The sequence below is a fragment of the Eufriesea mexicana genome, unplaced genomic scaffold, assembly GCF_001483705.2.
Source record: "Eufriesea mexicana isolate 0111107269 unplaced genomic scaffold, ASM148370v2 scaffold5531, whole genome shotgun sequence".
NCBI lineage: Eukaryota > Metazoa > Arthropoda > Insecta > Hymenoptera > Apidae > Eufriesea > Eufriesea mexicana.
The window spans coordinates 96,104-123,883 of record NW_016913463.1 but is presented as its reverse complement, the minus strand read 5'-3'; the positions used below and the strand labels follow the sequence as shown (position 1 = coordinate 123,883).

Genomic DNA, 27,780 nt, shown 5'->3' with positions numbered 1-27,780 from the left:
AGGATCATCATTCTTGCGGCTCGAAATGAAAGGCAGGGAAAAGAAAAAAAAAAAAGAAAAAAAAAGGAAAATAAAGGATATCACTTGAGGATCGAGATGTATGGATCAGGATGATTCACGCGTGCGAATTCACCACGTCTTGCATTATACACGCGCGTGTTTACCACAGGAGAGAACGTTTTCAGTTACGGTTACTATATTTAAACCCCCGTAGTCCTCATTTCACTGACACATCATCGAAGAGGACGATGCTTCGTTTATTTTAAGTGATCTCGCGTTTCTGTCTTTCTTTTTTCTTTCTTCAGATTGGATTAAAATTACGTAAAGCCTACATGTATCCTTTTCGATTTTAAACGAAAATTTTCTCGTTGTTTTACATTGTAAGGTATTCCTGATATTTGAGACCCCTAGGGGTGTTGGACACGACGATTATTTGAGTGTCAGGATTATATATAGTATAGCAATCATTGAGATTAAACGAAAAAGAGGACCACGAATTCTTTTTGACCTAATCGATGGAAACTGAAAAAATTTCGAGAAATTGTTTTCCCTAATATTAATATTTACGAATAATTTCGTATAATTATTTTCAATATTTTCAATATTCCTATTCTTAATTAGAAGCTAGTAATCGATTCTTGCTCTATAAACAAAATTATCTTTTTGCTATTATTGGAACATATTTCTCAGCATCCTCCTTTCTCGTGGCCTTATCTTTCTAGCCTCTCGAGTCTTAATAAATTTTTGCCCTTGCTTGTTCTAAATTGCTCACTAAGATTGATTAATAAACGAATTATCCTTGGAATATATCTTTTAACAAATAACATTGATACATTGGAAATGAAGAATGATGGTTTTCAGTTTGCAAGAATCTTTTGCCAAATGCGAATTTCCCTTCCAACGGATTTTCAATGCAAATTTCTTTACCAGCAGTTTATTAAAAAGTCGAGAATTTAATTTAGCTAGACCTATTAGAAGGATAATTAAAATTTGAATGAGACGGCTTCGGTGATTCTCAAGAAAATGGGTCACCAAGTTTATAACGTTCCCTAGGTGCAGAACTCGGTTATATCCCCTGAGGGAAAACTTCTAATTTTGTGGGAAACAAACCTTGAAGGTCGAAAATGACGACCCTGTTCTATGGGGATAATTGGTTCTGCTTGTGACCTTCCTGAACTGCCTTTTACTTCGTGGGTAATATATAGTCTGCTGACTGTGTGTAGTCTACCGAAGATTCACAGATTTATTTATACCTGAAGACAGATGCTGCATAGTCACTATAGTGAAGCTTGTCAATTACCAAACAGCTCACTACTGTTCTCAGAAGAAATTTCTCAATGAACTACAGTGATTCACCAAATGCTGGTATTGTGCAACAATGAACATATTTTAAATTTTTTGCAAGGAACAATTTAAAAAATCATAAAATTAATCCCTAATTGATCCCTAAATTAATTCTTCTAATTACTCTCCATCTCTCATCCATATTATTAATACAATTACTAATATAATAATAATAATATATAACCACCAATATTATCACAATTGACACGACACACCCCTAAAATTATATTAATTAATTACAATAATTAATATTAGGTGAGACATGATCAGAATTTCTTAAATCCTCAATGGAACCTGTTCAATGCCCACATTACTCCAATTACAAATGAAACCTAGCTCAAACAATTATACTCCTTACAAGGAAAATTAATTAAAGAATTAAAAATAATTTTCTAGGCATAACGTTTAGGCTACTCGAAACATAGTAAACGAAATGGAGGGTCCAAAGAAACGAATAGTTTCCTTGAATGAGAGTGAAGTCAAACCCAATTATATTCCTATTATTAACACAATTATCAATATAATAATAATATATAACCATCAATATTATCACAATTGATACAACACACTCTAAGATTGTATTAATTAATTATAATAATTAATATTGGGTGAGACATGATCAGAATTTCTTGAATCCTCAATGCAACCTGTTCAATGCTCACAATTATTCCAATTGCAAATGAAACCTAGCTCAAACAATTATACTCCCTACAACGAAAATTGATTAAAGAATTAAAAATAATTTTCTATGTAAAACATTTAAGTTACTCAAAAAATAGTGAACGAAATCCAAAATGAAATCAGCCAATTGATATATACAAATACGAAGGATAGAAATGGAAGGTCCAAAGAAACGATAGTTTCCTTGAACGAGAGGGAAGTGGAACCCAAACGAATCCGAAACGAGGAAGAGGAAACGGATTCGAAAAGCTCGAAGGTCGGACCTATCAAAGAAGCTTTCTCCAACTGGCGATCACAACTTTGTTCTGTGCTAGACGATTTATGCATGGCTGTTGCCAAAAAAGGAAACGCAGTCCTTGATCTCGACGAAAATCTCGCCCGCTTGTATGACAAACAGCTTCTCAAGATTGTCACACTTGTAAGGGATAAGTCAAATGGAAGATGCCGGCAGGTTTCTTTCAATTCGTGTATTTGGAACACTGACGTTTATTGCTGAGAAGATATGACTCGACGTATGTCAAGTATTTCTCTGTCGCCGATTGAAACCTACCGATTGGGATCGTTAGGGGCTATTTTCTGGCGAGTTAAGGCTCCTTTGATGCGATCTTGCTCGAGGACCATTACAGAGAAACGATTTTGACGTGTAGGAGTACTTCTTGGGATTATTTGTTCGAGAATTGATCCTTGCCAATTGCAAGGATAAGAATACGAATTTTTCTTTGGAGAATATTCATGTGAAATTTATATGAAATATTTGTAGACTGATATCTTTAATCAGAGAATGGTTAAAAATTTGGCTGAAGAAGAGAGAATAGCCTAATTAAAAAATCTCCAAGGAAAAATATTTGAATAAATTTAAATAATTTAGATAATCTAGAATTAAGATAGGTTAACCAAAATTATAAATATTTATAAGATTCACAACTACAAGTAACATTTTCAATGATACAGAAAATATAACATCTCTTCTATTTAAATTCAAAAATTTGGCTGAAGAAGAGAGGGGAGTCTAATTAAAGTCTCCAATGAAAAATATTTGGACAAATTTAAATAATTTAGATAATCTAGAATTAAGATAGGTTAATAAAAATTATAAATATCTGATACTTTTTGTGAGACAATATATAATATTTATAATAATTTTGTGGGTATTAAAATATTTATGAGATTCACAGTTACAAGTAACATTTTCAATAAGACAGAAAATATCACATCCCTTCTATTTAAAATTCTATTAAAATTTTATCTAAGATTAAAAATACACCACGTGAAAATTCCCACATAATTAATGTTGTAAAACTTCAATAATATCCGCAATGATTGAAAAATTACAGATAAAATGTGTCACAGATAAGGAAGATGCTATTTTACATATAGCCTAGTGTGTAACATTTTCAATGAGACAGAAAATATAACATCTCTTCTATTTAAAATTCTATTAAAATTTTATCTAAGATTAAAAATATACCGCCTAAAAATTCCCACACAATTAATGTTGTGAAACTTCAATAATATCCGCAATAATTGAAAAATTACAGATAAAATGTGTCACAGATAAGGAAGATGCTATTTTACATATAGCGTAGTAATTTTATATAATACCTAGCCTTATATAAGTGTATCAATGCTTTTGAAATATCGGATGCCTCGTTGAGTGGCAAAATCAATTGATTAGGTAACTCTTTAATTATACATGTACATAAAGCAGTGTGCCCAATTGGACGAAGTACGTACTACAGTCTATTTATACGGCTCACCTCGTGTGTGCGTACAAAAAAGAAGATTATTTCTGGAACTAATAAAGCAATAAAAAAATTGATCCAATTAACACGAGGAGCAACATGATGAAACTTCTTTCTATTAACCGGTGTGCTCCTCGAATTTTATCTAAATCCTCGCTCCGAGCAGAACCGAGTGAAATCATACCGATTTTTATTGCGCTTTTATTTATCAGTCGGAATAATAAAAATCGACGAGAACGGTGCCACGAGCACATAAAAATATCGCGATTGCTTTCGATTCACCGAATACCGTGAAATCTGGCATGATCCGTAGCTACGCAATGCTACTTTATGTTACTGCCACGAAACTTTTATGCTCGCTCGAAATCGCGGTAAGAAGACTATTATGAAAATTTATCGAGCCATTAAAAACGAGTGAAAGTAATCTGAATACCTCCGCAAGCGGGAGAAAATCAATTTCGTGATCGCATTTCCTTTCACGCACTGAACAATTTCGATTCTTCAATGCGAATTAAAATAATCCAACGTTACCATCTAATTTCTCTCTATTTTAAATTTTCCCGCCATTATTCGCGTGGTTTATTTCGCAAACTCGAGCTGTCCGAATTATTCTGCGATAAATATACCATCGAAATGAGAATAATACTCTTATACCGAGTAATCGGAATTACTTTATAACTAAAAATAGCACACACAACGTGGAAAACATTGAAATTAAATATAAAATACGAAATAAAAACAAGTGCAAACGAAAAGTAAAACAAATTTAGTGAAAACTAAATGAAATATTAAATGGAATAAAACGTGAAAGTGTAACGTGAATGTAGTACATCGAGTATTAAATAAAGTAAAAATTAAGCCGAGCATGAAATTAAATGTAAGAAGATCAAAAATTTATATTGCTTTCTCAATAACATCCCACCCAGAATGTTGTTCCTTGATATATCGAATTTCGCGAAGTATCAAACCTCTGCAAACCAGTTCGAACAAAATGAAACTTGCACGTATCAGTTCCAATTACGGTTAGAATACAAAACAGTTAATATGGCTAGATAGGAAGACCTTATCGAGAAGCAATTTAACGTTACTTGCAGTTTATTATGCACAGGCCTTATTCGTTTATTACACGCTGACGTTCACCCTTCGCGAGAAATTCCCCTTATTATTGTAAGGCTGATTGAAACTTTTTTACGAGCCCTCCAGGTGGATAGGCAAATAAAGAGAGCACCGGGAGAAAATAAACAGGCGCAAGGACCTACATACCTAGATTCTAAGCTCGATCGGTTTTCTCCGTGCTAAATTTGCCGTTAACACGCTCTGTGCCCCGAAGAAAAATATGTCCCTTGGAAATACCTTCATTTTAAGCGAGAAAAACACCCACAGAACGCTTAGTTCCAGGAAAAAAACAACAATTCTGCTGTGTTTCTAAAAATCCTATTTCCGCAAATAAAAATTCGTAAATAAAAATAAAAGGAGAAATAAAGAATCGCGTAAATCTGTTACACGATCTTTACTATATTTTCCTAAACAAATTTAAACTTCGAAAACCCACATGCGTAATTAAATTTACTATAAAAAAAAATTTATAATCGTCCCATGTAACATTTTTCCTCCGTATCAATTAATTTCCACTTTATCAGGAGAAAAATTTATATTTTATCGAGAAAAATACATATTTCGTTGAAGAAAAGCGGGTCAAATACTTTCTCGAAAAATATATCCGTAAGTTCGTTACAGTCGATTATTAACACTCGAGAAACCACCCCTGTTAAAGTTCACTAATTCCGCTACTGGATAACGAGCAACACGCGTGATGGAATTTTAATCGAGTGAAGAATCAGCGCGATATTACGAAAGAAAAACCAAGATCTAGAAACTGGGGACAAAAACGTAATTGGCGTAAGAACAGGTGCTCGTTACAGTGCGCTCCGCTACGACAAAGTCACTAGGGCTGGTAACAATGGCGGCGTTTAACTGGTACTGGGACTTTTTTCACTGTTCCACTGGCCAATTTGCCGGGACACAAACAATTTCATCGAGACTTGTTTATCATCGTCCAATCGCGTAAACGCGTGCAGCTGTGTAATTAATTGTACCGGTAACGAAGGCAATTAACTCGAGAGCGCGGTCTCGTGTTACGACTAGGGATAATTAGGAGGCTCCGCGAATTTTGCACGAACCAATTGGATTTCGAGCTAGCCGAGAGTACTTTCCTAGAACGTAATCGTAGAAACTCGTAATTATCTCAGCGATTACGGTATACATCCGCGCTTTGCCCGCGAGAAAATTACCTCTGCCTTTGTTTTTTTAAGCAGGTGGTTTCCAGTGATTTTCTTTGACCTCTTCTCTCCTATAGGGAATTTTTAACTCTCCTGATTTTTGTTCCTATTATGAATCTCTGTTCAAGGCTTCCTCTGTCTAAATGATAAATTACAGCGAGTTTTTGAACAGTTGTTAAATAGCATTTTTAGAGAGATTTTTAACCATCAACTGGTACCGTTAGGTCAGAGGTGCCCATAGCAACTTCGGTTAGATTCGTGTTACTTGATGAAAGGAAGATCTTTATCGACTGCTAATGGCCTGTATCGTATACAATACCCGACCCCTATTGGGGATCACCTATGACCCAATGGTATCAGGTAGGGATTACATTTCCATCCTATTAAAGAATAAATACTTCCCTAATTCCTCTTAACTAAACACAATTATCAGACTACCTATTTAAATACTGACTAAATAGAATCAGAGATCCAGTATTCCTAATTTTCGTAATAACAAATATTCTAAACAAATCTAAGAAAACTTTACACTCCATTAAGAATTAATACCATACCATAAGCTAAGAACAGAACAGAACAATCAAATTCTAACCAAAATTGAAGCAATCTTTTTATATAAAAGACCAGAAAAATAATCGAATTAATATCGCTACTAGCATGAAGAGAGAGAATCTAATACATAGCAAACTTCTTTTTAATCTCAGTTATTACCGAGCATCTACAAAACTATGTTTCTACATCGTGTCTTCCTCGTTCTTCGTCGTTTATCACGATCAACAGCGAGCACAAGAAATCACGGAACACAGTCAGTATATACAAATTGCTATCGTGTCGTTAATGCATCAGGAAGCGCGTCGGTGTGCCGAAGGAATCTCGAAATTGAATAATTTCGTACAAACGCAATTGAGATCAGTCATCGACCCGCGCGAGAGCAGGAAGTAACTTCAAGGAGAAATTACCACTATTCATTAAATGCAACCTTAAAGGCAACGAAGGAAGAAGCTTAAGCATTTAATTAATCGTTAAACTCTCGTATCGCGTGTTTCACAACCTTGGGATACTCTGTGAAAACGTAGGATTAATCAAGCGCGAAAATGGCGCATATTTTTCCCCATAGGAAGCGTCCCTCTCCACGATTGTTCTTCGATTCGTGCACCTCGTGTTTCAACTTCAGTGTGATTGCTTTTCATTAATCCGGGATGTAGGTATCAGGAATAAATGGCCAGCTGAAATACGAGCCTCGCAGAGGCCAAACTGATCAACTCCACTTTTTACAGATTTTCCAATTTCGTTAACTGGATGTATGATTGAGATTCTTATTTACAAAAAATAAATAACTTACTTCCATCGATTTATATATCGTTAGTAGCGGTATAAACCGTCATGAATTCCAATGTCAATTGGAAAAAATTATGTCTGTGTACTTTTCGACTTGTGGAATTGATCACTGTAGCTTCCCAGCGGCTCGTATACCAGTGTGTTCACCCTGTAATCATGGAGATAACTGTTAATAACTTTTACTTATTTTCGCATCAGAGAATAGCTGACGTCGTTCGTACAGAAACTGTTCTCGAAATGGCGTTTCACGACTGAGAAGAAAATTCAAATTTCCAAAGATAAAATATCGACACGTGAGAATCTCGAGAAAATTGTAAGTAGAACAGTGGCATTATTTTTGAACGGAATAGCAGTAATGAAAATTGATAAGAGAAAGCAATTAATGCTTTCTAACTGAAGTATGAATGAAAAATTTTATGCAATTGCATTGCAACCTTTTTCATTCTTTTTAATATTATCTGATTTCGAGGATATCGTGCAATCATCAAAGAACTCTCCCTACAGTCACCTAAATACCTTCAGCTAAATATAGATAAATCTGAAGAGACTGTACCGCAATATTTCTAAAAAGAAATGTATTTTTAAAAAGATTAATTTATAAACAACAGCAATGTTTAGAAAAAGAATCTAAAAATTACTAAAAATTGTTTTAAACGACCCAGTGTAATTCGTTACAAAAAAATCCTTAGTTATCTCTGCTATTGGTACAAGTATAATTTCCACGATTTCCAAGATTAGAAGAGATATGAATTTTCCTACTGATTTTCCTCGTACGAATTAGGAAAACTTCGCTAGTTCCAACGAAAATTTTCGTATCACAATGACGGAAAAATTCCATTTGCAGGGTCGTAAATTCACGAAAGTCGAGATAACTTGGATCACGAGGTGCAATTAATGTTGATACAAAGAGAAACTGCAATTTTTTGTTCGTAACGTTGGAAACGAGCATGGATCACACAAAGCGTTGTTAACTGGCTACTTTCTCAACAATTATCAGAGATGGCGATAAATCAGGTCTGTTTACGTTGCAGGATTTACTGTCAGCTTTTTTCCTTGTGAACATGCTAATGAAGAAATTATCTTTACCTCCGTTTTCCTTCGTCTTTTTTCGAACAGCCAACTCAATGAATTTTAAATCTGCAATGAACAATCCTTTGAAATACGTATTGCGTAATAATTTAAAAAACCTCATACCACAAAGTCAATATCGCTATATCTTCTATTTGAAAACGTAACAGTAAGATATTTTTCATCATATCTTAATTGTGTAAGGTATAAAATATTTTTTTAGTAAAAATTATTTATCTTTGGGGATATTAAAATTCACAAAAATTCCACTACTTCTTTGAAATAAAAAGAGAAGGCGGAGTGCAGTATTACACAGTAATACGTATACACGCTCTTGTTCTTACATAAGCAATTCTAACTAAGTGGAAAATTCTGACTCCAATAATAAACTCAATAATTACTACAAGAAAATCGAAAAATAAACAATATCTTGAGATAATCTATATAAATAAAACTATATGTATACACATATATCAAATTCCAAATTCTATTCACACAGAATACCACCATCTTCAATAATTATTAAAAAGAAAAAATTAAACAATATCTCATGCTACTCTGCATAAATAAAACTATATATATGTACATATATTTCAAATTCCAAATTCAATTCACCCAGAGTACCATCATCTTCAATAATTATTAAAAAGAAAAAATTAAAAAATATCTTATGCTACTCTGCATAAATAAAACTATGTATATATATACATATACTTCAAATTCCAAATTCAATTCACCCAGAGTACTACCATCTTCAATAACTATTAAAAAAAAAAAATTAAACAATATCTTATGCTACTCTGCATAATAAAACTATATATATGTACATATATTTCAAATTCCAAATTCAATTCACCCAGAGTACCATCATCTTCAATAATTATTAAAAAGAAAAAATTAAAAAATATCTTATGCTACTCTGCATAAATAAAACTATGTATATATATACATATACTTCAAATTCCAAATTCAATTCACCCAGAGTACTACCATCTTCAATAACTATTAAAAAAAAAAAATTAAACAATATCTTATGCTACTCTGCATAATAAAACTATATATATGTACATATATTTCAAATTCCAAATTCAATTCACCCAGAGTACCATCATCTTCAATAATTATTAAAATAAATAAATAACTTATGATACCCTACACAAACAAAACTAAATACACCTCTCTACAATAAAAAAGAAATATATATAAATATATATATGTAAATACCTATTTCAAATTGTAAATTTCATTTACATAAAATGTTATATCTCCAAAATTAAAAATAAAAGAGTATTTAATATGCTATAATAAATAAAATAATTACCATCTGAATAAACTCAAGAGTGGTTGCAGAATAACGGCCAGTAAAGCGTGCATCATTTTACTTTAATAAAATACTCATATGGAAAATCTCCACGAGTAGTCACTCAAGACTTGCCAGCGTTAGAGCAGTTCGGAAGAGTAATGGCAATTGCCATCTGAGGGCATTTTAATTAAGCGATCCCGCCGAGCTACGACTTCTGCAGAACACCTTCGTCCACGCGCCACTGCGCCGAGCCACGTTTGCTAAAGAATCCTTCCGCGTTGCTGACGAGTCAGCGCAACTAAATCAACACCAACGTCGAGATTCGACCACCAGCCGAATCCCATGCATTTTCAGGCAGTAACGATGCTTAAAAAATACGACCGAAATGAGTACTTAATACATGTTTAATGCGGGGCAATCGATAAAAAGAAAATTAAATTTTCAATGAAGACTTCATGGTATTGATCGTGTTAGACTCTCTGATACATTATTTAAACGAGGATCGATATTTTAAAAGCCACTTCCCTCTATCGTACAAGATAAAGAAATCATATTGCATGAAGAGTGAATGTAGAGTATCTTGTGTTGATTGGAAGTTTATTTTAGAAGACTTCACACATTGTTGTGGATAAGTATTTTACACTGTACATTTTCTACATTGAGTAAATCTTGCTGGTTTATTATGCTGGATTTCAAGCCTACGTCAAGATGAAGAAATAATTTTTCATTGAAATTAAATAATCAGTAGATTGGAATCTAGGTGCATTTACTATGTTAGAGAACTCTAGGTGCATTTACTATGTTATGCTTTTGGAAATTATTGGATGGTCACATGCTCGGATCAAACTGAATATGAAAATAATTATGTTACAGAAGTTATACGGTACTTCAACATTTACTATTCAAAAATATTGCAGGATGTTTTATATTAAATGTAAGAATGGCATGAAAATTACACACAGTATCTGTTACTACTGTTTTCCCACATCATAACAAAAGGTTCAGTTTTTCAAATTTAAATGTGGCTTAAAAAGATTAGAGCATCCTCTTCTATGCCAAATAACAACTATTACTAAAATTGATAATACCGGTCTAAAAATTGATCTAGGAAGAAAAAAGAAATTATATGAAATTCTATCTTCTGAAATATTAAAATTTACTATTTCTTATATTTTTCTAGTCATTTTAAATTGTTTATAGGTATATCTTTAATTCACTTTTTAAAATCAAATTACCCTAATTATCTTGTCTACTGTACTAATCTAATCTTACAGCATTTAAATATAGAGGAGTTCTACATATGTGTGTCTAACCAATTAACTTACTGAGCGTCGACTCATTTTGTTTCTCGAACAAACATTCTTCTATAAAACAACTCTATATCCGAAACACGCAAAACAAAGCTTTGCACACATTTGTGCAAACGGGACCGCGAAGGCAAACACAATAATCGTTTATCCGCTACTCATTATACTTGATAAATTACAATGGACATAAACGACCGAGCAATTGATAACGATTTTCTAGCCTTTTTTCTCTTATAAAAACAGTAGTGAATTGTTATACATGAAATCTATTCTGAATATAGCTACAAAATATGAGGTCAGCCACAAAAAGCAACACAAAATCTACTGTGATTTTTGCTGTGTCCCTAATTCCTATATAGTCACAAGTTTCCAAACAACAATTATAGACAGACATTCAATTACACGTGAAATTACTAACATTAAACGTATTCTACGTACAAACACATTGATAAAGTAATTCTTAAAACGTATACATCTAAACCCTAATAAGTATCCTCACATGTACCTCGACTCATTTATACCTTTCGCACGTTTGCAATTCTTTCCCAATGAAATCATTTCGGATAAAACCCACATCGGCACTCACGTATGCTCTTCGAACCGCTTTTCAAGTCAACAGCCAACTATTCGGATACTCGAATGGATCAAGTACGTCCGGTAGATCTTGCAGTTAGACCTTTCCGACGAGAATGTGGAAGCTCGAACGCACCGACCACGACTGACAGCCATAAAGATCTCATGGAGAATTTCTATCGCCTCCTCAGTTCATACTAGGCGCGCTCGGAGTGGGAGACAGTGGTCGTGGCATTGGTCTCGTGTGCTGTAGCTCCACTTATTCCCCACCCAGATTCTTCCTTAATGTTTTTTGCGCAAGTCTTACAAAAACCGCTCGACGATTTTTACTCCTCTTTTCGAAACACGCTGCCACAGTAAAAAGCTTGCAACCTGTTTCTTTTTATTTCGTTCGTAGATGCACATTTATTGACCTAATTTTCTATGTCAAGATACGACATTGTTGATCAGTTTATTAGCGCAGTTTTGCAATGCCTATTCGGTGATTTGCATACAGTTTTATTAGCCATATCACTAGGTCACTATCAGACAGTATTATGCATTGCGCACAGTTTAAGATCACTTGTATAGAAATGATGTGAACGTTTCTTGTTTATTGTATGCAAACTGAGAAACAATTGTCTGAATTCTCAGTCAGATCCATATTGACACATACATTATAGAATAAATGAATTGATTCTATCACTCACCTATACGTTCCTTTACTCCTTGGACTTTCATAGTCAATGCGTCTCCTCTTGTGTTCATACTGAAGAGAGCCTGCAGAGTGTGACCGTGCCCTTGAGTGGCTGCGAGTACGATGACGTCTTCTGCTTCGTGGCATCTGAAACAAATAAGAATATATTATTTAAGAGTCATATATACATTTACATATACATAAAGAAAGTAATAAATGAAAATTAACTATAAAACTAAAATAGTTTAAAAATATACAAAAATTTAAATCCTAGATCATGTGATCAAATTTTAAAGAATGGAATGATATTAAATTACTTCTACTTATATATTTTATCATACTAGACATATATTACTCTTTTTAATAACTTTTTTAACCCCATTCTACTGTATATCTACAAATTATTAAACTATAACAAGAATTTGTTTATGAAAATGTAATAACAAAGTATGGTATTCATATTTAGTTTATATTAGATGAAATTAATATAATAAAAAAGTAATCACTGTTTAAGCATCAAATAAAATTTAAAAATAACAGATTCAATTTTACTATATACATTTCATTATATAAATACATGCAAATGTTCAATTTTCATAAAATAATGATAATTTATATGTTCGTGACAAGTGTATTACAACTAAACTGATAGTATGGAAAGCAGAAGTAGAATCAAGTGAGAAAGATGAAATGTAACTACCAGTTCTGAATGACCTATTACCAATGACTACTTTGATAAAGAAATTCATAAGTAACGTTTTATCACAATTAATGTAATATTACAGTGAGTACTGATGGAAAGAATTGAAGAATCCAAAATCACAGATGTATGCAATATATGGGTAGAATATTGCATAACCTTAAGAAAGATACTAGGACCAGAGCCTTTCTATTCAAACCAGATTACATGTACTTACATTAGGAAGACGAAACAGGCTCACTTGATCCCGAATGAAACTGAGGATGGATGATATCCACGAACGTGAAGATGATGCGTGTGGTATGACAGAGTTTTTCGACAACGACGTGGACATCAGCTCAAAAAATTCTGCAAAATGTGGGCAGTTGCATGGTAAAAGCACACTAATCACTACATGGAATACAGCCCACTCCGAAAAGATAAGTAAGTATACTTATAACTGGTCAGAAAGTTTGTGGAAAGTACAATACAACCCTATGTGAAATCCAGATGATTTATTTTTCATATGAAATCGGATTACGAAAATCCCGCCAAAATCATTTGAACGTTCGATATGCAAGAAATATTAACGAGAAGACAATTAGAACGATGATACAATGTGCACGATGGCAAACACAATGAAAAATAGGAAAATGAAACGAAAATGAGGTAACGAGTACGCGTGGGCACGCTCACTAGCAAAATCAATGCCAACGAAATGCTCACTTCTTGAAACGAAGCAATGAACTCAGATACTAAAGCCCTTGAAGAATAGATTGTACATTGTGATAAAATACAATGCGTATATACTTATTAATCATGGAGAAGTGAAAGCGACAAGATTTACAAGTAGAGAGACAAACCGCAAAGCATACGCCATAAGGGAACTTTCATGAAACGGCGGCCATCTTGGAGGTAGAGAAGCATCAAGTACCAGTAAACGCAACACATGCATAATTTCTGCTGGACATTTTGAATAATCCAAGTTTAATATGCAGTGATAATATTACGATAAAAGAACTTACGTTTAAGGGATAAATCAAGCTTGGTTGGTCCCAAAATGTACTTGCAAACACAAAATATTCAAAGAGAGCAATGATGTGCTACGTACAACACTGTTGTGTGTGACAACGATGTGGACATCGGATCGATGCGATTGGCGAATGGTATTCGACTATGTTCGTGCAGAATCGTAAAGTCGACTATCTACGAACTGAAACGACTATGCACGAACTTAACTTACAAACCTTCTCATATGTACTTCCGGCAGATACAAAAAGACGTAACATACATAACGTGTACCGGCTACCATATTACAAAAAAAATAATAGTAGAGATTCTCCTAAAATTTCTTTTTTAATAAGAAAAAAATATTCCAAAGTTCAAAATCGTTGTATTATCTATCAAAAATATATTGTTTTAATTTATGCATCGTTCATAATTACCGCAAAATGGCATTTTAGAGAATAATAATGTAATGTTATCATAAAAAACAAATTATTAAAATATTAATTATGATATTATTAATTGATTTGCACATGTCCATTAAATTTCTAACAAACAGCATTGAATAAAACTTGTATGTTTCAATACATGTATATAAATAGATAATAAATGAAATATTTTACGAACTTCATTATTTTACTATAATAATGGAATAAAATATTTGAGATACAATTAATATTGATACAGAGATAAGATATTTTAATTGAAGTGGGCCATGTTTGTGGAAAGTATGATATACGTCTGATAACCTCGCTTGTACGCAGCACAAACAAATCATGCAATGTAATAAAAATATGTAAAAATAGTATCCTACAGTATTAAATTATTATGTAAATATTATCAGTCCAACGTAAAGTTAATATTTCTGTCTAAAAAACGAATTAAAAGACAATTTAATCTGCTACAAAACATCAGCTGTTGTATGTATTTTTTTAAACAAATTTCACGTACCTGTCCCCAAATTAGATTACTAATTACTCTTACGACACCACACTTTATTAAAGCCATTAAATTCCAAAACATACTCAAATCTTAAGCAAAAATAATATAAATCATGATGTTCACGAGGCACTGAAGTAATCACATAAATTCCGAGCGACTAGTTGATGACCTCTGTATATTATTGTAGGTGGCACCACACCCAAGTACATTCAAGAGGGTAACTACACCATTATCGGTAAAAGTATTATACAGACAGATGACATGCCTACATAAGATAAATGGGATGTCTCAGTAAAAAAAACCGCGAAAATTGAATATAAGTGAAATAAATATTTTCTCGAACATGCATATTTTAAAGTCAACTTACCTTTACTATTGAATTAAGAGAGATAAGTTTACAATATTTCCAAGTGTAGCATTTCATTACTGCAGAAGGAATCATATTTGTTGTGATCGTCCATAACTCTCTGTACGAATGCTGCAACCATTTTAATCACTATTATAAATTTCGACGATTCTCACGACTGCACTCTTAATTCAAAACTCTTTATGGTGGTTTATAATTATTTATAAAGAAAATAAAAAAATAAAAAGGAAAATAGCAACGTTGTACCGTGCACTACATTTTGTGACCATCAAAGGTACACCGAGCCCTTTGACACAAAAGAACTTCTATTCGGTGAGGGCACGTCGATAACTCGATATGATTGTGATTGCTCTATGCAAGGCCACGTGATATGACTGGACCTGCGCCAATGGTATTATGGAAGAGGGAAAATCATGAACAACGGATTAATGAGTTTTATGATATCGTAAAAAAATAAATACTGTTTTGGTTTTTTACTCGCGATTTTTAGTTGACGTACCTGCCGTCCACGGTAAAAATAATCGTGATTGATTTGACTCTTTAATACACTATTCAGAATAGGTGTGCTTCTCGCGGTAAAACGGTAGAATAGACACTGTACTAAACCTGCACCCATTTTATCCGGGTAGCTACAGCTTATTCGATGCAGGTAACACATTTTACCGTTTAGCGCTTGCGCGGCGTAACGACTAACTAACCCCAGATACCAAACAAAATCGACGTTACTTTTGATCATAATCGTAGAACAAAGACTATGGGTACTTCAATCATGTTATGTATAACGCGTTAGTAGACCAACTAGTTACAAAGGAATTGATTGTACGGAGCTAATGAAATCAAACGTGATTCACAAATTAATTATATAAGCTTACAAGTTGGAAACTGTCCATTGATTCGAATTGAGTGTCTGTCCTTATTTTCTACGGCAACAGCCGCAGGAGGTAGGTTGCGTGAAATTCACGTTCCCGTGTTAGGTCTTGTTTCCTGTTTTTCTTAAAAGACAGTGAATGACGTGCGACGAGAAAAAATCAATCACTCCGAGAACAATCTAGAGTCAACGAGTATCGCATCGTCATTTTCGATTTATACAACATTCAGACCGCGTTTAACATTGGCCCTAAATCAAGATCCGTACCTTATCTGAAGCCTGATCTAATGAACGGACTAAAAATATTACTGTTCACTCATACTTCACAAATTTAAATTTCAAGACAAAAATTGACCACCAAATGTAAGAAATGACAATAAATAAATTCTATGGGTCAGTTTAATTGATAAATTGATAATAAATTTACATTATTAAAAATGGTAAAATGGTTCAAATTATTATGACAAAATCAAAGGTTAGTAAATTTATCAATAAAATAATTTATAATGTAATTGTGTTCTGCTAATCAACCTTTTCTATAAATATCAAGGCTCATGCATTTCCTAAATTAACCTAGTCCGGCTATAAAAGACACTTGAGTAAACAGTTGAACACTAAAGAGCAATTGGACGAAAAGTACCGTGAAACTCTTCAGGAATTCGAAGTATACGATTTACAATTCCTTCTACGAGAGAACTATTTACAAAAAGTAAGTACATTGTTTTCTCGAAATAGTCTAGGTTGTCAAAGAATTTATAACATAAATAGAATAAAAGTCTCCAAAATAGAACTAGTACTGAAATAACTTTCTAAACATAGGGAAGATTATTTGGTTCCTACAATACTAAACCAATTCAAATCACCTCCTAACCCAAGAGAAATTCGTCAAGAGTAAGGACGTCATTAAGTCAAAACCAAAGCGATCTCCTCGGGGATTCGTGGCAGTACAAGCAACCCATTCTCTTAACCATAAAAATAACCAGCACAGATCGTCCTCCCCATACATTTGTACCGTCACGGACTTCTAAAAGTGGTGACATCCTAAGAATTAGGCGACTGCGCCAGCATGGTTGTAGGCAGCGATTTTGGTCTAAATCAGACACCGAGCCCGCGGAAACTGGTCGCGTGTATTCGTGAGGTGCGCTTTCTGTGGCAATGAAAAGGATCGATGCGGTTTCCGTGGTAACGGCACCGTCAGAGAGGCCGGAACTACGGATGGTGGTGGACAGACAGCATCGGGCACGAAGGTGATGCAGTAACGAAACTGCCGTCGCCGACGTCGAAGACTCTTGGCTCCCGGAGGTGTACACTCTGTACCGCGTGTGCGTGCGTGCGTGTACTTCGAATATTCTTCACGATCATTCCGTCTGCACAACGTCGCTTCGAGACGGCGATCATCATGCGGAGGCGGCAAACCCTCCGCTCCAGGACACCAGGAACGCGAACTTGTTGTGCCAGGACGACGATCAGAGGATGCACGAGGAACCGTTGCGTCTGGAAAAGACGAAGATCCGCCTGCTGCGACGATGGAGCGACATGCCACAACACTTGCAGTTCAATCCTCATATCCGCACCGGATACAGACCTCTCATGACCGTCTGTCAGTGTCTTGGCAGTTTATTCTACATCCACAACGAGACCGTTAATATTATGACGCATGGTAAGTTCCAGAAAATGAGAGTCCTTTAAGAGAGCCAGCTGGGATGGTTCTTTGTCCTCTGGTCTGGTTGTTCTCTTGCGTCTGGTATTGATATCTGATTGTTGAATGTAGTTGTTGAACGTATGACGAGACCTATATTTTTTTCATTGTTAGTTAATAAAGTGTTTAACTAATGTCAGTTGATGATAGTTTAATACTAAAGTTAATTCATTGGAATTAACTGTAGTGTTAAAGTGTATTAAATTGTAAATATTAATATTAATATGGTTATCAACACTGAATCTCTCATGGCTGGTTAAGTGAGTGGTTGTGATTGACGAAGCAAGTAGTATGTAAATCCTAGAAATAATATAAGAACAGAGATTAGGGTTCAATAAGAAAATGTCATAAAACGATAATGTATAATGCAGAATTTTTAAATATTTAAAATTTTTTTAATTAAATTAAATTAAAAATCTAGTCAGATCTTAAACAAAATTTAAAATAGATCCTTTATAACGATTAAGTCATTGTTTTTATACGTGCCAGTGTTTACATATGTACAAATTACAAATTTTGTTGTATACAATTGTTATCGAAAGACAAATATTTGCATAAACACATTGGATACTATTATATACATATATGAACTATATAGTACAATTCTGTAAACAAGCTTGAGATGAAAGTATAATAATATATAGTTTTATTGGAAAAAAGAAATTTATTTAATGATAAACCGTATTTTGAACAATTGCATATTTTGTAACAGAAAAATATCCGTGTATCGATTTTCTGGATATAATCACCTTAAAGTGTTTGAAGGTGATGAGAAAGGAAGAGTTGTAGCTGTCGTGATTCAATAAAGCAGAAAACTGGATTACCCTTGAGCTACGCAATTTCAAGGTCAAATAACGTGAGAAATCATATTCCTATCGACGCATTGCGGGATAACGAAAGATCGATCAACGAAGCCATAGGTTATCCTTTCGAGATCTATTCTTAATACTATTGATAATGGTAATCTTGTATTCAAATTCATAAGAGGCAAATTCGTATGAAATATTCACGTGTTACAGCACGTGTCAATTTTTAACGACTCGATTGATTTTTAACAATTCATGGAAACAATTTATGTGCACATCTAGCGGGAAATTTCTAATACAGAAATGTCACATTACGTCAATCACATCAAACAACAAAGAGTTTATTAATAACCGAAGAATAATAGAGGCAAAGGAGATTATATGGGTAAACATGAACGTCACGTAAACGCATTTCACGTTTATTTAATGAACTATCCGCTGAAAATGACATTGTTCGTTGATGCATGAGACACTTTACACGACGAGTTAATTAACGAGAGAGGTCATTAGTGACGAAATTCTGCGACTACAATGAAAAATAGAAGAATACTATCTAGCCTTGCATCGTGTACAAATTTAGTAAGTCGAAGTTCTACTTCGTGTTTTCGCGACGGAGATACAACGATATTCTTAAAATTACTTTCAAGCGAAAACTTAGACATCGTACCATAAAAACAATCACTTGTTGCATAGGATCGAATTTATCAGAATAAATTTTTGGTTATGATTATATCTTGGTACCTGTTTTAATATAAAATATTTCATTGTAGGATTCGCCATTTTGTACATGTTATTGACGATCCCACAACTTCTTCCATGGGATACCAAAAATATTCTCGTAGCAGTTTTGTCTTGGTGCCATTTAATCGGTGCCGTTAGTCCGTGGATCGGATCCTTCGTTTATCACCTCTTTATGAATTTAAACTATGATGAAGTCTTCTATAAATCACTATTGAAACTTGACATGATCGGCATATGGCTGTGTCAAAGTTTTGGTAGGTACTAAAATTATCGTCACATCAGAATTGAGCCATTCGGAAGCTATAGAGTATATAATTATAGGTTATTAAATAGTAAATAGCACTATACTATTTACCTTGATAGACTTGATTAATTTAGTTTATACAATTGCCAGATAATCAATGATAATAGTTTTGATAGACCAGAATTTGATTTCTAATTTTAGGAGCAATACCTATGATGGCAGCAACAGTTCATTGTCTACCTGATACTTACTGGTACTGCTGTATTTTTATCTACTGCTTCCTTAGCATTTGGGGACTTCTTAAGGTATATTATATTTTACCCATTAAATTTTCCAATTTTTATTATTTCTTAGTTCCTTACTTTAAATATATTTCTCAGGCAATGAACGCGAGATCCCCTTGGGAGAGAAGACTTTGTTTTGCACCTCCTTTCTTCATGAGAATGTTGGTAATGACTTTACGATGTTTCGGTATTGGTGGTGGGTCTCCTGACGCCTTACTTCACATTGTACTACAAGTAAATGTCGTCATATATATATATATATAGTCAAGTTAACGGCATATATACCTAAGTAAATATTATAAGAAATTATTAAATTATTGGTAGTAATATTGAATATATGCTTCTTCAGGATCTCATATCGGTTGTGGGAGCAACTATAGGCGCCTTACGTATTCCTGAGAAGTGGATCCCAGGCAAATTGGATCTAATGCTGAATTCTCATAACCTGATGCACGTGTTGGTTGTCTTGGCAGTTTGTTCGATGCACGCTGCAACTCTGAAAGATCTCGCTTGGATGTCTAATCCATCTACGTGTAATAGAGCGAATATCGTTCAGTTGAAACACGATGAACTGTGATCGAATGGTATGCGGGTATGCGTAAAAGTTTGTCAATGAAGTCTGTGATAAATCGAGCCTACGCCAACCGCCGGTTACTTCTGTAGGTACTCTGCTTAATCGACGATCAGAATGTTTCGCGATCGCGTGGCGTATAAATCTTTTTAAATACAATTATATAGAAATGAAAAAGATATATATATATATATATATATGAATATCAAAATTTAATATAATAACAAGAAAGCGTTGCAAGTAATACGTGGAACGGTTCAAGTACAAGTACGAGTACAAAAATTAATTTGTCATATCGTAGAGAATAATATATATAAACCATATCTAAACTGTTTTTAATGTTAATTGAAATTCTATGGTAAAAGGCAAAGGGACGATTTTATTCAGATGAAATAATTAAACTGAGATAAGCACATCAAAAATACGTTTATTATTGTGATTATAAGAATTCAAGATCCGCAATAATTTACAAGATGTGTTCCCGGACATTCGTTCCTGTAATTAGATACACATCATTTCACAATATCAATACCATTCGTATAAACGAATAAAACTGTTCCAAAATATCGATTGGAATTTATTTAATTCCATAGTTGTTTTGACTATTCATACGTAAATTCATCGCCCTTGTAAAGGAGTCGGGAAATGAGGGTATACAATCGGTCAATTTACATTCGAAATTACATACATAGGCATAAATTGACCTGCTATCCACAGTCGATAGATCTTATAATTAAAAAATAAATAGTATAAATTTGATTGATATATATTAATCATACTTCTGTTTCTTTCAAATACTTTGATCCAGTGCATGTTGTGACATACAGTTCTATGTGAAGTTAAGAAAGGGCAGAGCCGCAAGACTGTTTGAAGGAAAGAAATATTTTTCTTGAAAAGAAATTATCAATAGATAATTTACGTACTAGATAAATATATTTTTGGTGTTCCATATCGCGTATAAATAAGTCTTTGCGGACCTGACCATTTGTATAAATTGCATGCTTCAGTAGTTTATAGTTTGATAAAAATTAATTAACAATATAATTATTGCGTTAAAATTATTTATCTTCGATCTTATTTCTATTGAAAATTTTATAGATAATAAATAAATAACAAAATGAAAATGATATTTTAAAATCAAAGCACCTATGTTGAAAACACATAAGACATCATACGAGTACACGATAAACAATACATTAAATCTATGAATCATTTATATGTTTGTAGTACCTATGTGAAACTTAAGTTAATTGATAGAATTTAGAGAAATTGTAACGTGAGAATTATATAGTAGGTTAATAAAAATTCTTTAAGAAATACTTCAGTAATGAATTAAGAATAAAGTATTTTTTTTTCGTTACGACGTATTTATAGTACATTTTTTATAAGCGGTAGAATGTAACGTTAACGTGCGTATTCGCAATGTACATCAAAAGTGATTTGTACGAGTTTTAACGTTCGCTTAAAGAATATAGTCTTCTCTTAAATTTCAGTTTCATTATGTACTCTTGTGTAGCCCAAACGATTAATAATTTTGCATTCAATTACAGTTACTGTAAAGGAGCTTCACTTTCTTGGGTATAACTTTTAACTCGGCTAAATCTAAGCGGTGGATATCGTCCGCCAATAGCTGATGCTCTCCATTCTCTTACAGACGGTTCCTTTAAGCACATGTTCACTTCATGTCCATTTCTATATTTCGTAAATATAGTATAACTTAGCCATTTCAATTGCGAATTTAATCGTCTATGGTGATCCTGAATTTCAAATTCCTATAAATATTTACAAATGTAGTATAAGTAACTATTTTATAATCAAAATATTAATTATTTTAATGTAATACAAATTAACATTTACAATATGAAATGTTTGTTCCCCACTATCATGCATAATTTCTCTTTTCTTTTTTCTTTGTGTATTAATTCCTTTTACTTCCTGTTTTTTGAGCATTAGAACAACGCAATTATCGTGTAATAATCTATAATGGCCAATAAGAACCGATGGATTTCGTGGAGTGCGATTTTTCAAGGAATTTACACAACTTTGTGCCTCATCAGTTGAAGTTAACATTAAGACTCTTCCTTCGGGAAAAAATCTGTTTATCGAAAAAGTAATATAAAAATCAACAATTTTTTATAATAAATATTTTATCACATTGCATTATTACATACCTCAGGTACCTGAAGTATTCTACCAGATGCCAGGGTCTATAAAATCGATCTTGGAAACTATTTTCTCCATCGCGAATATAACTGGTTTTACTAATATAACATCCATTATATCTTAGTCTAGGCCGTTGTAAATACATTTCTCTCCATGATTGATATTTTGGAGTATAGGTACCACAATTTACACCCCACACTCTACATAATTTGGCTATTATATAATCATATGATCATATTAAGACTTCATACAAAATTTTATTAACATACCTAACACAGGCAAGTCTCCAGATTTCCGTATCTCTTGCAGATATGTAAAATCCACGGCATACTCTGGAGAACATTTCAAGAGATCTCAAATCAAGCTCAGAAGATACAACCCATCTTAGGATATACAGTACTATTTCCAAAGGCAAGGCAGAAATATGTGTTGTCTGAAATAAGGAATACTCTGGGATAATCTATCATGATATTTGACAACAATAATGTTATGTTAAAATATGTATTGACACTTTTTTATAAATTATTCCACCATTTTAAGTTTAAATACTTACAGTTTGTTCAAATTTAGGAAAACAAACACATTTGTTTTGATTTACAATTTTGCACAATTTCACAAATAAATCATTTTCTTCTTCATCTTCTTCATTATGATTTTCAACATTATCATCAATGTGATTTACATCAGTATCAAATCCCTCAGCTCTATCATCATTTGTCTTTACCTTAGTTGTTTCGTACAAACGAAATTCAATGTCAGGAACTAATAACACAGCACGTTTATAAAATTGAATTGCTTCATAGAATTTTCTTTCTTCCTCGTATTCAATTCCTTTCAAAAACAAAGTTTTTGCCTGAAATATTTACTTGTTTATATTATATATATATAACACACACACATATTTTGTATTGTTGTTACTATTATACCTTATTTTCAATGGATTCTTCATCATTAGAAACATCAACTTTAACTGTTTTTGTAGATTTATTTTTTGGTCGGTCTCGTTTAGGTGATATTTCTAATTCGCGTTGCCATTGTTCTCTAAAGGATGTTAGAGCATTCTCGATGTTTGTTTCCGAAAAAGAAGACCCTTCTTGATCGTCTCCTCCGTCATCTGAATCGCTAGATTCACTGGAGTGGTTCTATTGATATTGCGAGTAAATGTATATAAATTATCTAATTATCTATAAAAATTATTTATAAATAATAAGAATAAAAATAAATCAACAATATCAATTACATAGCTGTTTTATTAAGAAAGATTCTGAAAATGACGTTTTATTTTTCTGCTCTGATTGAGGTTATATTGATGTAAATAACTTCTTATGCAATATCAATGAAAGGACAGCCATTGTGTTTAATATATTACATACCATTTTTCTTTCTGTTTTAATTTCCAAGGTATTATTTCCTCAACGTTTGTACTCTCGGTCAGAAAAACGTACGACGCAGCGAAAGTATAATCTCGCCAATAGGACCGCCGCCATGGTTTTCGTCTTTCTATTCTGCAATTCAATTAAAGGTCATAGCGATAGCTATAGATTATAGTCTTGTATATTTTCAGCTGATGCAATCGAGTTTAAATTGTTACTGGTTTAAAAATTGATGATTTTTAGAAGGATTAAAGCCATATGTTATAAAGAATTATAACATAGGAATTACGTAAGTCAGTAGTTTCACTCAATGCGTATTTTACGTCAGCATAAAGATAAATTTTTTCAAGAAGGTATAGATACTAAGTGTGTCCGTAAATAGTTTATTACTCTAAATATTCGATAGAGAACACTGCGTATTAAGTATTAACAAGGTATACATTGTTATATATATAAAATTTGATGCTTTTGTAGAAAATATTTCAAAAAACTAAAAAAGTTCTTTGAAATAGCAGTACTTTTTTAAATAATACAATTCTACGCGCACATATCTACAAACATAGATAATTAGATATATTATATAGAAAATATTTCACGTGTTCGTGTCTAATGATATACTTCTAAAGATGCATTCGTTAATGATTTATTTAGTTTACATGAAAAAATTCTTACTGACCTCTTAATACATTTCGTTGTCAATGCATTTTTATTCAATTCTTTTCCTTATTTTCCAGATTTTTTAACATTTTCACATACAATATGGTAAGATAGTAAATTGGTAACTACTTTTTATATATTGATTGTAGGTGCTTTAAGATATCATTTCCATCTCTGATATTATTGTATACACGCATTAACAGTAAATTAAAAGTATAATAAATCATTTGAACAATTTCAACAGAATTTTTATCCCTATTTGTGATTCTTACTACAACGTTAAGAAAACTCATTGTATTTATAACAAATTTTTAAATTATATCGCAAAAAGAAATGATAAACGATTTGATCCTATTTTAGGAATTAAATTTCGGCGCTATAGATACGCAAAAGGGCCGTAAGATGTCTCAATTCGAACTAATTCTATACACGAGATGGAAATCTAATTCTTCAAACCATGTCAGTTTTGAGTTGTGAAACGCATTTGAAATACCTTGAACTTATTAATGAATACATAAAAAGCCACGAAAGCGTGATTCACGGATTTTCACTTCTTTCACGTTAAAGATACAGGAAGTTACCTCGAAATGAACAACGAGGACGTAGCATTTTTGCCCACGAGTCGCATATTTGGAAAATAGCGATGGAAGTAATGCGTTATTCGGCCGGTTTCGCGTGTGATCACTGCCTTCCATACACGTGGATCAACATCGTGGACCCCTCCTTTTCCATGGAACTATCACTACCTGAAGATCATCTTCCCGAGTAAAAGCCGCGTGCTAACCGAGTGTGGGCACAGACAGCATCATGAGCTTGGTGAGTACGAAACCACTCATTCACTGTATACCTTTTTTTCGATAAGTTTTCTCTCTTGATTTTGCTATTGTTCTCGTTTTTCGTTCTCTTCGCGCTATTCTCGCGCACATATCCCTTTTCTTTCCCAGCAGCTACGGATACGTTGTCGTGTCGTGTGACAGTGAATCAATCGTAATAACTTAACGATAAGTGAAAAGTGTTGACGAAGGAACAAGTGGAAAAATACGTCAAAGAGAATTTACCCGATTGTGTGCAGAGAAGAAAGTCCCTTATTTGTCTTTATTTAAGGAAGAGTCCATATTTCGTTGATTTCGTATTAAAATAACCAGGATCTGTCCCATAGAATTGTTCAGGAATAATTCAGGATGATAAAAGTAAGTTTTGCTTTTCTTTTATAAATTTATCAAATTTTATAATTTTATGTTAAAGACAGATGTTTCTGTGTCACGGTGGATGTGTAAAGCACGTCGACGCGATGGTAATCGAAAGTTACCTGTGCCGTGCGACTCAATGCTCGGAAAAATTCAGATTTCTAACTAGAAGAAGTTTCCGATGAGCATTCTGTGTAAGCGACTTTCTTCTCTCCTCTGTTGTGCGCTCGACGATTCAAATATTCGCAGGTGTATACACGCCTATGGAGTTCCTACTGCGCCGGTGCTTAATGTAGCATCGTTAACATTAGGATTAACACAATTTTTCTATTACACATACACTCGATCTATCAAGTTAGACATAAGAAACAAAATTCTCTATTTTTATATCTCTAAAATTGGATTAACGTTTCACTCATTTTGAAACAATTAAAATCCACTATACGAAACCTTGGTATGTATGATATTTTTAATTTTTATTTCTTAAATTTATTTCGCAAGAGATGAGTATTTAGTCCTTATTTGTAATACTCTTCACTCGATTTATGTTCTTTTTCATTTTTTTTAGATTTGAAGCTACCCAGCGTGTAGAATGAATTTATAAATTATTAAATAAAGTTGGTTAATTTCTACTATACATTTACACACACATTCTGCTCGAAGTGTCTCCTGGTTTCTTGTTACTTTTAGTTTCACTGTCGAACAAGGTACACGTTTCTATCGCTAAGAACTTTCTTTCGATCATCACGCCGCTTTCCTTCAACTTTTTCCTTCTTGTTGCCTTATTTTCGCGGTAACCGTTTTGAACAATGAAGATTCCTCACGTACTCGACGTTGTATCTCCTTTATTCAAAACTATTCTGTATTTAGTCTGTTAGTTTCTCGAAGAAGAAAATCATTAGCAGAAATTAACTTTGATTAAAATTCCACAGATGTAGCATGCGTGTTCCACGAAGTTGCAGTTTGAACAACCTATTTGTTATCTAGTACAAAGGCGTGTAGACGATCAATTGAAATTAGAATTAATTTTATGGAATAGTGATTGGCTGGCTTGCATGCGATGAGGTCTAAACGAATTCTGTTTCGTGGAAAAAATTGGCGAATTTCGAAGACAGCTTTCGCGGAGTTAATGACACGGAACTCTAGATATGGATACCATACATTTACACGTGTAACCTATACACATGTGGAAATTTAATATCGCGGTTATGGCTGCGATTTTTCTTTTATTGCTCAGTTTCATTTGTCGTCTTACCAGGAAACCTTATGTTACGTTTTTCTTAACCTTGGTAATGAAATCTATAGGAGAAAATTACATTTTTGGAGTAAGGAATATAAGGGTTCTTTTTTGATTTCTCTTGTAAATTGTAAATTGTATTACTTTAAATATTCTTTCGCCAATTTTTTTCTTTTTATTAAAAATGGCAATTAGATTTTCAGTAATTTTCAGAAAATATTTTAATAGCGAGCGATATGGTGTTTCTTATATTTTTTGTTTCACAAATTGTTGAAAGAAAATTGAGAAATTATTTTATACAGTTCTTGTGGATTAAGAATGACAATATCTTCACAGTGTATCTTAATGCATCATAGTAATTTTTAATTGCTAATTAGTCTCAAATTAATGCCTTTTTTCAGTCTTACAGAATACTTTTGTAATAGTAACTTTCCACTTGCATAATAATCCTATATCGTAGATATGGATCTATTTATATATTTTGTAATACATTTATGTCACAAATGTAGACCTTAATTTAAACTTTTAGCTGAATATTTTTAGGAACATCTATTTGCTATTGTTTGCTATTTTAGTAGCTGCATTTAGGAAGGTTATTATTATCTTTTATTGAGGCAGAAACGTATTTATATATATATATATATAT

At 33.0% G+C, this 27,780-nt stretch overlaps 3 protein-coding genes across 4 annotated transcripts in view; 1 reads left to right on the top strand and 2 right to left on the bottom strand.

Moving 5' to 3' along the window:
- Doa (CDC like kinase darkener of apricot) overlaps window positions 1–15,892 on the bottom strand; it is a 43,441-nt gene extending 27,549 nt beyond the window's left edge. Inside the window, exons 1-3 of one of the 2 annotated variants that reach the window (XM_017906532.1) lie at window positions 15,804–15,892; window positions 15,305–15,415; window positions 12,325–12,458 (exon numbers count right to left, since the gene is read on the bottom strand). In XM_017906532.1, the coding sequence (XP_017762021.1) occupies window positions 12,325–12,458; window positions 15,305–15,379 (209 nt within the window). In that variant the 5' untranslated portion in view covers window positions 15,380–15,415; window positions 15,804–15,892. Of the gene's footprint in view, window positions 1–12,324; window positions 12,459–14,015; window positions 14,120–15,304; window positions 15,416–15,803 lie in introns of those variants that run through there. The other variant, XM_017906529.1, reaches the window with a different exon arrangement.
- A 910-nt stretch (window positions 15,893–16,802) lies between these two features.
- Window positions 16,803–20,644, top strand: LOC108552114 (progestin and adipoQ receptor family member 4). Its single transcript, XM_017906520.1, has 6 exons — window positions 16,803–16,881; window positions 16,992–17,832; window positions 19,448–19,672; window positions 19,864–19,967; window positions 20,043–20,180; window positions 20,296–20,644. The coding sequence occupies exons 2-6, from the start codon at window positions 17,646–17,648 to the stop codon at window positions 20,521–20,523; spliced, it is 882 nt and encodes a 293-aa protein (XP_017762009.1). The 5' UTR covers window positions 16,803–16,881; window positions 16,992–17,645; the 3' UTR covers window positions 20,524–20,644.
- Window positions 20,645–21,821: 1,177 nt separating this feature from the next.
- Window positions 21,822–24,247, bottom strand: LOC108552113 (F-box only protein 9). Its single transcript, XM_017906519.1, has 7 exons — window positions 24,054–24,247; window positions 23,607–23,822; window positions 23,234–23,533; window positions 22,950–23,113; window positions 22,689–22,880; window positions 22,375–22,612; window positions 21,822–22,289 (listed from the first exon to the last, which is right to left on the bottom strand). The coding sequence occupies exons 1-7, from the start codon at window positions 24,054–24,056 to the stop codon at window positions 22,068–22,070; spliced, it is 1,335 nt and encodes a 444-aa protein (XP_017762008.1). The 5' UTR covers window positions 24,057–24,247; the 3' UTR covers window positions 21,822–22,067.
- Window positions 24,248–27,780: the final 3,533 nt, after the last annotated feature.